This window comes from Parus major, chromosome 12 (genome assembly GCF_001522545.3).
Source record: "Parus major isolate Abel chromosome 12, Parus_major1.1, whole genome shotgun sequence".
NCBI classification, from domain to species: Eukaryota; Metazoa; Chordata; class Aves; order Passeriformes; family Paridae; genus Parus; species Parus major.
The window spans coordinates 18,172,547-18,185,776 of record NC_031781.1 but is presented as its reverse complement, the minus strand read 5'-3'; the positions used below and the strand labels follow the sequence as shown (position 1 = coordinate 18,185,776).

The 13,230-nt window shown below is 44.8% G+C and overlaps 1 protein-coding gene across 2 annotated transcripts in view; it reads right to left on the bottom strand.

Moving 5' to 3' along the window:
• The window catches only part of CNTN6 (contactin 6), a 125,427-nt gene that overhangs the window by 44,100 nt on the left and 68,097 nt on the right, over positions 1–13,230 (bottom strand). For both annotated transcript variants that reach the window (XM_015641429.3, XM_015641430.3), the window contains exons 6-7: positions 6,545–6,748; positions 4,443–4,545 (exon numbers count right to left, since the gene is read on the bottom strand). In XM_015641429.3, coding sequence (XP_015496915.1) covers positions 4,443–4,545; positions 6,545–6,748 — 307 coding nt within the window. The remainder of the gene's footprint in view (positions 1–4,442; positions 4,546–6,544; positions 6,749–13,230) is intronic.

The following is a 13,230-nucleotide window of genomic DNA, read 5'->3' as shown; positions in this document are numbered from 1 at the left end:
ACAGCGAACGCGAAATTAATTTGTCTGCAGAATTAGAACCCACACCGTGAGGGAGGTTTCACCTTTTCCAGCAAAGATGATGCATTGGGACCGTGCCTCATCTTTTGTCCTGTGCATCTGGGGGCCTTTCAAAGGGAAATTCAATCTGCATTTGGGATAATGAAGCTCGTGGTTCGTTAGACAGATGAGCCCGAGCTGAGGTCGGAAAGCCGCATCGCCGCTGACACCAGGAAGAATTAGGATCTGAGGAGCACCGTAATTAAAGCATTTAATTTTGGATCCTCCTGATGGATTACCTGAAAGCAGCAGTTGTTGAGTCTCGCTCTCCTGGAGGCACAACCTGAACTGGGCGAGAGGGGATCTGCTCATCCCTGGAAGGAGAAATCCTCAGGCCTTGCTTTGATCAGGGATGGGGCTGGAAACTTCACTGGTGGTGCCAAAAGTCATCCCTCATCTCTGGGATTTCAGGATCCTCTATCTGACCCTTTTAAAGCCTCCTACATAAACAACTTGAGAATGTACCAGAGGAGAAGCCTGGGATTTTTATGTAAATTTAGCAAAAATGGTTATTTGGAACCCCCTTGGAGCTGTGTGATTATCTTATTCCAAGAGCTGGCAGAAAAAAACCCTTCTGTGAATACATTTAGAGGAATAGGTGGGATCTTCCCATGAAAAATGAATATTCTGGGGTGAAAGAAATCTTGTTTTATATTGTTCACATATGCTTTTTACAACCTCAGCTGGCAACAGCCCATCTGCAGGGATTGTGAACTGATTATTTCCTTTTCTTTGAGAAGGGAATGAAGAAAAATATAAACCACAGACAGAGTTTAATAAATATGTGCACCAGACATGGAAACTACTTTGCTTATTTTCATTCCAGGGACTATTCTTATTTGTGCAACAGAAAATAAATAAAAAAAAAGTTATTTTGAGAGAAATCTACAGAAAGCAGCACAGTGCAACTCAACTGAACATAATTCTTTCCATGGTGCTCAATCCCCTGAAAGACAGGGAACAATAATTTGGATATATGGCGTGATTAATAGAGCTTGATCCAAAGCAGGACTTTTAATCCTGGCATAATATTAAACACTGTCATGGTAATGAATATTGGTGCAGAACACAAAGTCTCATCTCTTCTATTAAACTGCCACAGGCTGCAGGATTTGAAATAGTGGAGCCACTATTTCATATTTCAGTTTTCCCCCTTTCAAAGGATTAAGTGTAAGGTGCAGTTTTTTGCCTGTTTAGACTCATCAGAGAGCTGCACTTTATCTTACATTTCCATCACAGTGAGCACTAATTTGCTATTCAAAATCTTCTATTTGTGCTCTATACAATAAGGTTCAAAGTCAAGGACTGACCCAAGATTCTTTGTCCATTTGGGATTGATCCATCCCTCCAAACCATCTTTGCAGGGAGAAATTCTTATTTAACCCCTCATCTTCCTCAAAACAAGAAGAATTTCTGGGGCTGGTAGATGATTTGCAAAAATCATTAGCAATATTTTAATGCAAAGTGCAAAATGAGCTTTGCAACAGATCTATGTGGAATGTACCTACCCCGGGGTGCCCCACAGGAACACATTTTGGGGGACTTTGAGCCCCCCCACTAAAAAAAAAAGCATCTTTAAGACGTTTTAAACCGAGTTTTAAACTCAGCCATGAGTTCTGGCCTCTCGTAGCTGCATTTGAACTGTGGAAGTGCCTTTTGAGCGAGGCCCAATTGGTGTGATTTGCTGTTCCACACAGAAAAGAGATGCTATTTCTCTAAATACCACAAAACTACTTTCATTTAAGACTTTTGCAGACCAAAACCCCAGCAGGTTGCCTATGATCTGCCTTCAGCGTGAAAGATTTCTGCTATTCACCGTGCCCAGGTAGCAGCAGCCGCAGCATTGTCGGAGCCAGCGGCCTAACAGTGTGAATATAGAAAATTATGGATAATGGGAAAGCAGTTCTGAAATCTGAGCGAGATAATAACCACCGGTGCTTGTGGCAGATCAGAGGTACAGCTCAACAAATGCTGGGCTGAATTGATTTTAACATAAACAGACAATAGCAGGGGCCAGGGTTTTAGTGGAATTTGGGAATCTGAAGGTGCAGGCGGCCACGCTGCTGCATTTAGATGGTTCTGCCCGCAATTGTAAACAGTTGGAGGCAGGAAACTTCCAGCTTTTCACAATGCCACTAATCACCTGCATACCTCTGGAAATCTGGCCTTATCTAATAAGTTAAGAGTGTTTCACCTGCAATCTGTTTCGCTCGCTTTATTCACACCTAAACGCACGCTCTGAAATGAAGCTTTTCTGCTGAAGGACATGTTGGTGAAAAAGTGATTTAGGGAGAAATAAAAATTTAAAAAAAAATAAAAACACAGACTGAAACCTGTGCAGTTCTCTATTCTTCTAAAAATAAAATGTAAGAGGAGAAATTCTCAGAAAATCTCCAGTATCGCCACCCAAGAGCCTCTGCTCCCAAGCAGCAGCTCCAGCACTGGGTGCACATCAGCAGGGCGATACCAGAGAGTGTGTGGAAAATGGATTTTGGCCCGTGGACCCCTGGAATTTAGGCAGGATAACTCCAGGGAAGTCTGGTAGCACTGCTTTCAGCTGCAGTCCTGCACATGCAGAAGAAAATGTACATTAAAGCTGCATTAACCCTCTCAGGCATTCCTAAGCACTGCATAGAAGGGTCTCCCTGAGGGATCTCATTATCCATATATCCTTTCAGTCCTCTTTTTTCTCCTTAAGATGTTCTTAAAATGGCAAAATCTGTTTGTCACATTAACATGACCCATCTTCACCCCTTTGCTAAGATGTCAGTTCTTTGTACATCTCATTTTCTGGTTTTTGCTCTGTCATTGTCCAATGTTTTCCATGCAACAGATGGAAATAAGAAATGACAACTTGAAATGCAAAGCCTCTATGGACTAACACACAATTAAGGAGGGTGTTTAAAGAGAAATAGTTTGACAGTATTTGGGAAAGAAAATCAGCTTTACCAAGGGTGCTAAAGTCTGGCACTGCTTCTGGGCCAAAAAAGTGCATATACCTTTAATAAAAATTAGCTCTAGTATTAGTTTGTATAGAAATCTCATCTGAAAGGCAAGGCCATTTCAATCTTATTAACTTTTTATTTGCTTTATTTTTCTACTTGCCAGCATAGGTTCCAGAGGAACATTTGATTAATTTGTGCTGTCTGCAAGTCAGGCTTTTAACCTCTGGGAAAGCTCTAAACACTTTAAAAGCTTACAGCCTTAAAATGGATTGTCAAAGTGAACTTAAACTAAATAGAGGTCAACAATCTAAGGGTTATTTGGGCTTTTCCAGGGAAAATGATGCTCGTTGGAAAGACTGGGGTTTGTAGGCTGGTTACAGTGATTCAGTAGCCCAGCTGCTCCCTGAATGCAGAGCAGCTGCCTGAGCCACCACTGCAGCTGGGAACGGGCACAGCAGAGCAAGAAAAATGCAGGAAAATGGATTTTTGGAAGGAAGGGCTGGTGCTGGGTCTTCCCAGGGCTCCTGAGCATTGCTTTGGAGACAGGAGGGTCAGGAGATCCATCCCACACGCTCTTCAAACATAACTTGATTCCCCACGTTTGATTTTTAGCAATGAGAGAGCCCAGAGGAGGCTCCAGGAGGAGCAGAGGGATGGAGCAGCTCTGCTGGCAGGAAAGGCTGGCACAGCTGCCATTGTTCAGCCTGGACAGGAGAAGCTTTGGGCTGAGCTCAGGGTGGCCTTGCAGGGCCTGAAGGAGCTGCAGGAAACCTGGAGAGAGACAATTCCCAAGGGATGGAGGGACAGGACACAGGGAATGGCTTAAAACTGACAGAGAGTGGGTTTAGATGGGATATTAGGAAGAAATCATTCCCTGTGAGGGCAGTGAGGCCCTGAGGTTGCCCAGAGCAGCTGTGGCTGCCCCTGGATCCCTGGCAGTGCCCAAGGCCAGGCTGGATGGGGCTTGGAGCAGCCTGGGACAGTGGAAGATGTTCTTGCTGAGGACAGGGGGCTGAAACTTGATGAACTGGGTGAGCTTTAAGGTCCCTTCCAACCCAAACCATTCTGGGATTTTATGATGTCACACAAGCCAAAAAACCCCATTCCTATTGCGATATCAGTGTCAGTGTGCAGCTACACTGAGCGCTGCCACCTGGACCCAGGGCTCATCTCAAAGTCAAAACTGCTCTCAAGAAAGAAAATCTTTGTTCCAGTTTTCCCTCCTCTTCCCACATTCCCTCCCCCTGCTTCGAGCTGCACCCAAGTGAGCTTCAGTTACAGCACAGTGTTATCTCTCATTTCCTTGGGAGCACACGGCACAGAAACAATCAAAGCAAGGTTAAAAAACAGTAAAATTCACAAACCCCATTCTGACCAGAGTAATCCTCACATCGAAGGAGCAGTGTTAAACCCCACATTTAATAAAAACAAAGCTCTTACTTTCCCAGGGCGAAGCATTCCAGTCTGACGGAGGAGCCCTTTGCCGCGTAGGTTGTTTCTGGGAAGCGCACCTCAATCTTTGGCTCATACTCCCCCATCGCACCTGTGGAACATCAAAACAGCTCACTCCAGCTGAGCCCCAGACCTTCTTGTGCAACAGAAGCTCAGGGTAAAAGGAAAGATGGCATGAATCACTTCAGAGCATCGTGTTCCACCCATGGAGAGCGGCACATGATGGAGCAGGTTTAACCTCCGGGGTGGAGTTCAACCCTCTGCTGAAAATCCTGTGAAATCTCTCCATTCTCTGCATTTAGGAGTTGAAGAGCGTGATTTTATACAAGTTTTACATTACAAGTCTGCTGTGCATCAAGGTTTTCGAGATAATTTTGGGTTCACACCTCTTATCAAGCAACACTTTTGCCACTAGTCGCTCTCAGGACACTGTGTTGATCCCATGCTCAAGAAAACTAGAAAATTCCATATCCAAACTACTTGCAAAACTCTTAAAATTTCTTTAAGATATCCAAATGTGAGTTGCAGACTTGAGGAAGGCCGATGTAATTAGATAGAATTATCATATTTGAAAATCTGGCTGAACATCTGATAAATCACAGATAATCCAGTATTAATTTAGGGCATTTAATTTTGCAGCAGGTTTGGGATGGATTTAGGAAAAGAAACTTTAAGCTGAACTTCTTAAATATCTTTTATGTATCTCACAGTGAAACTCATTCCAACCGTAGGGATGAAGATAAATCAGGTATTTTCCTGCAGTGTTTTTGCCCAGATTTCCCACGGAAAATGAACCAATTCTTGTTTTATATTTAACAGGCATCTGGATAATTTTGCACATGCAACTTCCACTGTTGCCTCAGAGGCTGCCAGCGTTGGAGCCAATCCAGAGGCCACCAGAGTGAAAGGGAGAAGATAAAGAGATCGAGAAAAGGAATAGCCTGATGAAAAGAAAAATAAAGGAATCAGGAAAGATCTTAAGCATCTCCAATCAGAGTTTGTGCCAAATTATTAACTTTGGAGCTGAGGAAGTGCAGCTTTGCTTTGTGTGATCTGCTGGTGTTATTGAACAGCACAGCCTCGCAGTGAAAGCATTATTCCATAGTGCACAGCTGAGTTTTGTTTATCCTCCAAATCCAACCCTGCACAGGCTTTTGTCACTGATTGTCACTGCTGCTTTGCAAACAGCAGAAGTATATTGAAATTTAGGTGGGCAAACTCACAAAATAAACTTTGTGTACAGATTTCCAGGTCTGTATTTCTCCCTGCGAACATTTAATTACAAATGTTGCCAGGAAGGCGTTTGTACATGTGCAGGGGAGTTTCTCACCTCAGCAACTTGATTTGAAGCAGCTCTCTGGATTTGATATTTGAGCTATACTTAGATGACAAATTTAGAAAGATTTGTCAGATTTAAACCTCAACACAGGCACGAGGTGGGAAATATTAACGTCCCATGTGACATTCCCTTGTTATTCAGTGACATTGAGAACTTTCTTTGCGTGTTCATCTCCTCACCCCTGTTCCTGACAGCTCAAACCTCACAGGTACCTTAGGATTTCAGCTTTTCTATTTCCCATCTCTGTGTAACCCTGCAGATCTTTAGTGCAGAACTCCAAACTCCACACCCAGTGCCAGCTGCTGCTTCCCCACTTTGGGCAGACACAGCAATTCCTCTCCAGGCCTGGCAATCAAGGACACCTCACTGCCTCAGGCCCCAGAGATGGAAACAAAAGGGACTTGGGGCAGCAAACTTGGGCTAAATGACTTCATTTCCTGCAGCTGGAATTGGAAAATCAACCCCCAAAATGCAAATGGACCAAACTTATAAAAGTGTAAAACCTGTGATCCATTTTTGGGTGCAGCCCCTGGGGGGCTTTGTCTGCCCTAAATGTCCCTGCAGGCCTTCAATGAACAGAACTGCTTTTTATTCCTTTAATTCTGCCTGGCCTGTGTTTTTAGGTATCCCCAAAAGGCATTGCCACTGTGGGGCCGTGTCCAGCTGCACAACCTGCCCTGGCTGAATTCCCAGCCTCTGGAGCAGGAGCAGCCGGGTGTTTTGAGGCAGCCAAGCCCCGCTGTGGACTCACCATCTCCTCGGAGGGTGAGGGCAGTGGGAGACCCCCAGACCTGGCGCTGAGCCTGGGCACTGCTCACGGCACAGGTGTAATTCCCAACATCCCACGGCTCCACCTTGGCCAGGTACAGGTTTCCTGTTGCCTGGGAAACAAAGCGCCGGCTGTCTTCCCGAAGGTCCAGGGTGTTATTGTTGAAGATCCAGGTGTAGGACAAGGCTGGAAAACACCAGACACACATCATTCATCCCCTCCAGCAGAACCCTCTCCCCTGCGGGAAGAGCGAGGCAGCTGCAGGGAAAACCACCGGGGACACACAAATTAGCACAGGCCAGGTAAGCATTGCTCAACTTTTCAGCTCATTTCAAGCCACTTCAGGAGGTCACAGCAGCTTTTGTCCCCTGCTACTTCTCATTTTCCTGCTCAGCCTGCTCCTAAGCAGGAATGGCAGCGCTGCAATGGCGTGGGAAAGCTGCTTTAGTAAATAATTTCTGTTTATGGCACTTTCCCTCTGAAAATCCAGGGGGAAAATTGCTGCTCGGTGCTACAGCTCCTTTCTTCACTCTCAAAATGGAAAAACTGAACTGGCAACATGGAGCTTGATCACTGGATTTTCACGGAGGGATGAGCTCAGCTGCATAGAAGTATTTTGGAGATGACTTAAAATTTGATCCTCTTGCATATTTGATAGTGAACATTCCCTTTTCTTCCACATTTCTTGCCCCATCCTCACTTCCTGCCCCTTTTCCCACATGGTGCTCCACAATGCAAATCTTCATAACATAGATCTAATAGACCAGGCAACTTAAAACTGATTTATTTGACCAGCCCACCCTAGAAAAGCAGATATCCTGGGAGTTTGCCATTCCCTGTTCTTGGGAAAGACTTTTGGGCCAAGCCTTGGGCACTGAGGAGCAGGTTCAGAGCTGGTTCCCCAGTGTGGGGTCACCCAGGGTGTCCTGCCAGCCCCTCCCTGCAGCTGCTCCACACCCAACAGCAGCAGCAGGACTCAAACCCTGTCTTTTACAAGCCACAGTAAATCAGAACTTTCCAAATCTACCAGTTTAGCTCCTCTTAATTAAATGCATAATTCATAAGCTAACAGTGTTCTGCCAACAGCTTCATTTTTACACATTTCCCCCATCAACAACCCCATTCCAAAAAGATTATTTACGTTGCTTTTCCCCCCCCTCAGCTCCGGCTGGGGAGCAGTATGGTAATAAGTCTGCAAACTCCAGTAGTTTTGTGGAGTTTTATGTTATCAGCTTCCAGCATTTTAGGACTCTCATTAGAAATGATGCATCTCCAGGGAGCAATCAATGACACTTCCTATACTTGGCTAAATCCTGCAACAGGCTCCGTTTTACTGCAGATAATGCCAAACTTTGCCGTGCCCTGCAGTAAACCTGGGCGATGCAGCAATGAATTCTCAGTGTTACACCAGGTGTGTGCAGGTCCATGTGCTCACCCACAGGATTAAAGCCCCACCTTGGCACATTTACTGCCCACGGACTTGGAGGTACCTTAAAGCATTTATTTACAGAGGAAAATCTGGACCAGGAGGGGTTTTCCTACAGGAAATAAGGGCTGTAGCCCCCATGTGATCTGTCTTGCAGAGATACACAGACTGTTTCCCTGTCTCAGGCACAGGTTTTGCTGACTGCAGACTGTCTGGGCAAGCAGAACAAAGTGTGCAAAATTCTGATTTCAACTCATTTTTTGGAGGTTTTTAAGCTGCCAGATGGGGACTCTACAGAAAACGCTGAAGATTTGCAAAGTAAATACTTTAATCTATGTTCAATTAAATGTTGTCTTCATTTCTGTGGAAGAAAAACCTTGGATCTGCCCCCTCCCCACATTTCCCAAAACACTGAGGGCTGGTACCCCAATGTTCTTTTCCTGCCAGCTGGAGTTCTTGCCTTCCTCCTTACTCAGACCTGCCCTGAGGCACCTCTCTGGGTAGTAAAACCACTCTGAGTGCTTGAACCTGACATTTGGATGCCCAGATTTCCAGGCCAGGATAGTGTGTCCAAGAGAATCTGGAAATATTTTTAAGAATGAGTAATAGGGAAAAGCAGCTTGGAATTTCTCTGCCAAAGTTCTGGTGGTGGCAATTACAGAGCTGAAGAAAGCCCTGACCCCCTCTAAGGGCATCCCTCTTCCTGCCAAGACTCCAAAAGGACTCTCAGGAAAGATCTTTAAAACATTTTATGGCATGGAACCAAAACCCAGACTCCAGCCGTGGGAGCAGGTGATGCAGCTGAATTCTCTGTGCAAAACAGAATCAAATAAAACTCTATTAAAGCCAACTTTTTGCTACACAGACATTCTTCAGGAGGTCAATCTGTGAATTAATTAATCACTAAAAGAGAACCAGACCTTTCCTGTCCTGATTTCTGTTCTCGGGGGACTCCAGCTGACTTCATTTTCTGAATTTTCTCCCTGTCTGCTCCCCACCATTGCTTCAGGGACTCTTGATGAATTTTCCCATCAACTGGGAACAAGCACAGGCTCCTCTTAGTCATATTTAAATCCCTTTTTCCCCCCAGTATGAGGGATATTAACACTCCCCCTCTCCTAACTGCAGCTTCATCATCACCCATCTGCAGGCCATCCTTGCCTAGAGCCTAATTCAGCTCCACTAAACTCTGTAGAAACCCTAATTTTAATTGACTTCAGTGGGAGCTGGATGAAATCTCAAGAGGGAGGAGCCAAACTTTAGAAATTGAACTTTTTTTCATGCTCTTAAGGCATAATACCAGCAACCTACTTCCCTTACTCAGTATCTTTTCTTGGAAACTTACTCCAGCAACAGGTAACAGAATAGAAAATCCAGAACTGTGTCATAAAATCTTCCATTTGGGGTAATTTGGAATAAATCAGATGAGCAGATCCACTGAATGAGCCAAAAAAAGGACAAAAAGCCCTTTGCTCTTATGGCAGAGCAGGAGTTATTTTACAGTGCTGCAATATTAGGGTACATTTGCTTGGGGTTTTTTGAATCCAAGGGAAGTGATTGTGGTGCCAGTGTCCCTTCTCACCCCAGATACCCCAAAAGCTGCTTAACCCACCTCACCTTCCAGGTGGGCAATCCCTGAGCTTGGCCAGGCTGGAGAGCATCTCCCACCTCTGTCACTCCTGAGAGTTTTCCTTCATTCCTGATTATCATTCCTGATGTGTTGATCTGGGAACTGAACATCTCAGTGCTTCCCTCAGCCCAAGCAAATCCAAATCCAAATCCAAATCCAAATCCAAATCCAAATCCAAATGTGTGCTGCTGGATCTGCAGCTCCAGGCTGGGCTCAGGGAGGGGACTCTCCCTCCCTCTGGAGCTGAGGGAAAGCTGGATTAAAGATTCATAGGAGCAGAGAGAAAGGGACTCTCAGCCCGTGACTGAGGCACTGGGTTCTATAAAGGGAGAGACACTTCAAACCCTCCTTTCAGATTAGGCTCTTTATCAAGTGCAGTCTTTAATAGGAAATGCAGAAATCAAAGGCCCTTTCCCAGCGCTGCTCATCTCATCCCATCCCCTGCACACACCCATTTTCACGTTTCACCTCCTTCACCAGGCTGAGAATTAGGAATTTTTACCCCCCCCCAAGCAGGTCCACAGGGCTCCTACATCCTTAGGAGTGTTTTGGGGTTTATTTAGCAATATCAGCACAGAAGAAAGCCCAGATCCTCCGTCCCACTCCCAGCCCTGGCGGCTCTTCCACACAAATAAATGCAAATGCAGAGTGATCCTGCTGCTCCTAACAAGATTAGCAACTTCCTTAAAGCTCTGCAGGGAGCCAGCTCGGAGGAAACAGGCTTTAGATCAAGCTTCACTTCTAAGGAAATAAATGAACAGTCCACCCCATAGTCTTGTGTCAAGTATTACCATTTAGGCAGCAGCTTCTTAAGCACAGGCAGGTCAAGCTCATGTGTAGCTGCAGAAATTAAAGCTTCTTCCAATTTACTCCCTCCGTGCCTTTCCCTGCCTCAGAGCTCTCTGTAAACCCCTTTTTTTCACTAGTAAAATATTACTGTATGCTGGTTACACAGGGGAAAGGGCTGGAGGACTTAAAGCAGAGATGGGATGAGGTTCAGGGAGAAATGCAGCTCTCCTGGTCCCCCCTGCCCTGCTGAGCCTGGCTAACAAGCAGAGCTGGACCTGGAAGGTGTGGTGATGAGCATCATCAATAACAGCAGAAAAACTGTATAAATTAGACAGCAGGAACAGGTAGAGGGAATAGAGGGTTTGGGGTGGGTCAGGTAAGCTGGGGCTGCCCTGCTCTTGCTTTAAAAACGAATTACAGGCTGTGATGTTTTTATTTTTATTTTTTTTTTGGTCTATTAACTGTTCATTTTTAATGTCCTAATTGATCCAAGAGAGAAACTTGGGTGGGGATTCTTTTTTTTTTTTTTTATGCTTGTGTTTGATCAATCCTGAAAGTCCTAATATTAGTTCACAGTAACATGAAATCCCCTTTTTGTTCTCTGAGATGGTTTGAAGCTGGTGTGGAAGCTGCTGGAGCAGCGTTTTTGTCTGTTTGTTTGTTTGCTTGGTGGGTTTTGTTTGTTTGTTTTGGGTTTATAGCTGACTAATATATTTTTGTCCTCTATTTAAATGAATCACTCCTTTCTCTTGTACAAAAATAGGTTAGCAGTGCTCTCAGCTAAGAAACCAGCACACAAAAAAAGAGGCAGCACATCTTTCCTTGTCAACTATATTGGAAAATTAAGTTTAATTCCAATTGAGCTTTAAATATTTTAAATATTTTTGACCATAGGCCAACACTTTTGGTGTCTGACAAGCAGCTGAGTGTCCTGATGAGCTCTGCAGAGTTTTCCTGTGAGCAGGAGGTTTAACTCCAGAGCTGTGGTGCAGGACCAGGAAAACTTAGCAATGTGAGGGGCAGAAGAGAAGTGAGACACTTCCCTAGAGACCACGGGTGGTAGAAACACTTCTGCAGCTCCTGTTCCATCTTCTTGATGTTATATGGGAGGAATTGAATTAATGACCCCTCCTTGTTTTCCATTCCATTATTTCTATTCCTCTTTTTCTATTGTTATCCTGACTTTTAGAGGTTGGCAGGAGGTTTTACCCAGTGCTTCCTATTTCAAATTTCCTATATTAATAGCAGCTGCTTCAAACAACTGCTCTACAGAGGGTTCCTGTCTTCCTTCAAGTCATTACATCACAGGAAAGGCAACTCTTTCCCTCCTGGTAGGGCTTATCTTCCAAATTCCTTGACATCTCTCTAATTCCTGACACGTTTAAAGCGCTGCACAAAACTCTTGTAATGTGAAGCACAGTTTGTAATCCTTCCTCCTGTAGGTATTGTGAGGTGGAGACAAGGGTTCCAATTAAAAAAAGACCTAAATATACAATCCTTTTCAACAAAAACAACTTCCAGAGCATCTTGAAATAATCTCTGACTCTCATGGCTCTCACCACGTGCTCCATCCCCATGGCACATCATTTTGGGTCCTACAGAGTGTTTAGGGATGGCAAAAGGACTCAGGTTCTGTTCTCTGGGGATTTGTTTTTGCAGGTTTTCCAGGCCTGTTGGCCAGCAGCTCCCAGCCCCAGCTGCAGCAGCACTCTTTGCTCGTGGATACCATTTTGTCAGTTCAATTAATCTGGGGGGAACTCACCTGGTAACTATTTCTTTGTTCTGAATGTTTTCTTCTTCTCCTTCCTATTTGTCAAACCATAATTTTGCCCTGCAGCAGGAGGGAAATAGATAGTTCACCGGCCCCAGGATGGATGTGTTGTCTTTCTGCCTGTCCCACTGATACATTTGAGGAACTCTTTGAAGCCTTTTGTGCCCTTAAGGACCAGGTTTCACTTCGTCTCCTTGATTATATCCTCCTTTCATATGGCTGTAAAAACCCAGTGAACTGACACTTCCTTTCTACAGGACTGGAGGGGTTCCTATTGATTGATGGGTTTTTCTCCCTCCCTGAAATACTGCATGCTCTTCCTGCATCACTATTTACCTTCTCCTGGGACTCTGGCTTATAACTCTGTTTCTTTAAGGAGGATTGCTGGGAGCAGGACATGGAAAACTGCAGCTCCTGTGGATGTGTGGTCACTGCTGCCAAAAGCAGGACGTGAGACACCCAAGAGCTGCTCATTCTTTAAGTCCAGAACAAGACAATTTGGTAACTATGCCATTGATATTTCCCCTCTATTAATAAATACCTGCTTTACTTGGGTAAAATTTTCACCTGGATTTACCCCACCCAGAAAGGAAGAACTCCAGGGTCTTATGGTGAGCCCTCCCAAAAGAATTCATCAGAAAACTCCTTTTCATTCCCCATCTGAAGCACTGACAATTACTGTGAAACCTGATCTAGGCCCTCCTTTAATCAGGCAGTTCACCTCTCCAGAAGCCCCTTCCAGCCTAAAGTGTTCTCTGATTATCAGGGAGGAATAAAATCAGGGATTCAAGAGAGAAGCCAAAGCTTCATGACAAATCCAGTGTGTCTGATGCAGGACTCAAATGAGGGCACTGCAGCAGCCAGCACTAAAGGGGAAAGGAGCCATTCCATGCAGACCTGGAGTAGATTTGGTGTAGGAAGAATTGCTGAGAGCTGCTTTTCTACCATTCCATGAGAACTCTGGGATAACCAAGAATGTCAGCAGAGAGTCTTAGAGACCTTCATGCCGTCCTTGCTGTGTCACAAGGAATGACAGGTTCTACTCCCTAACA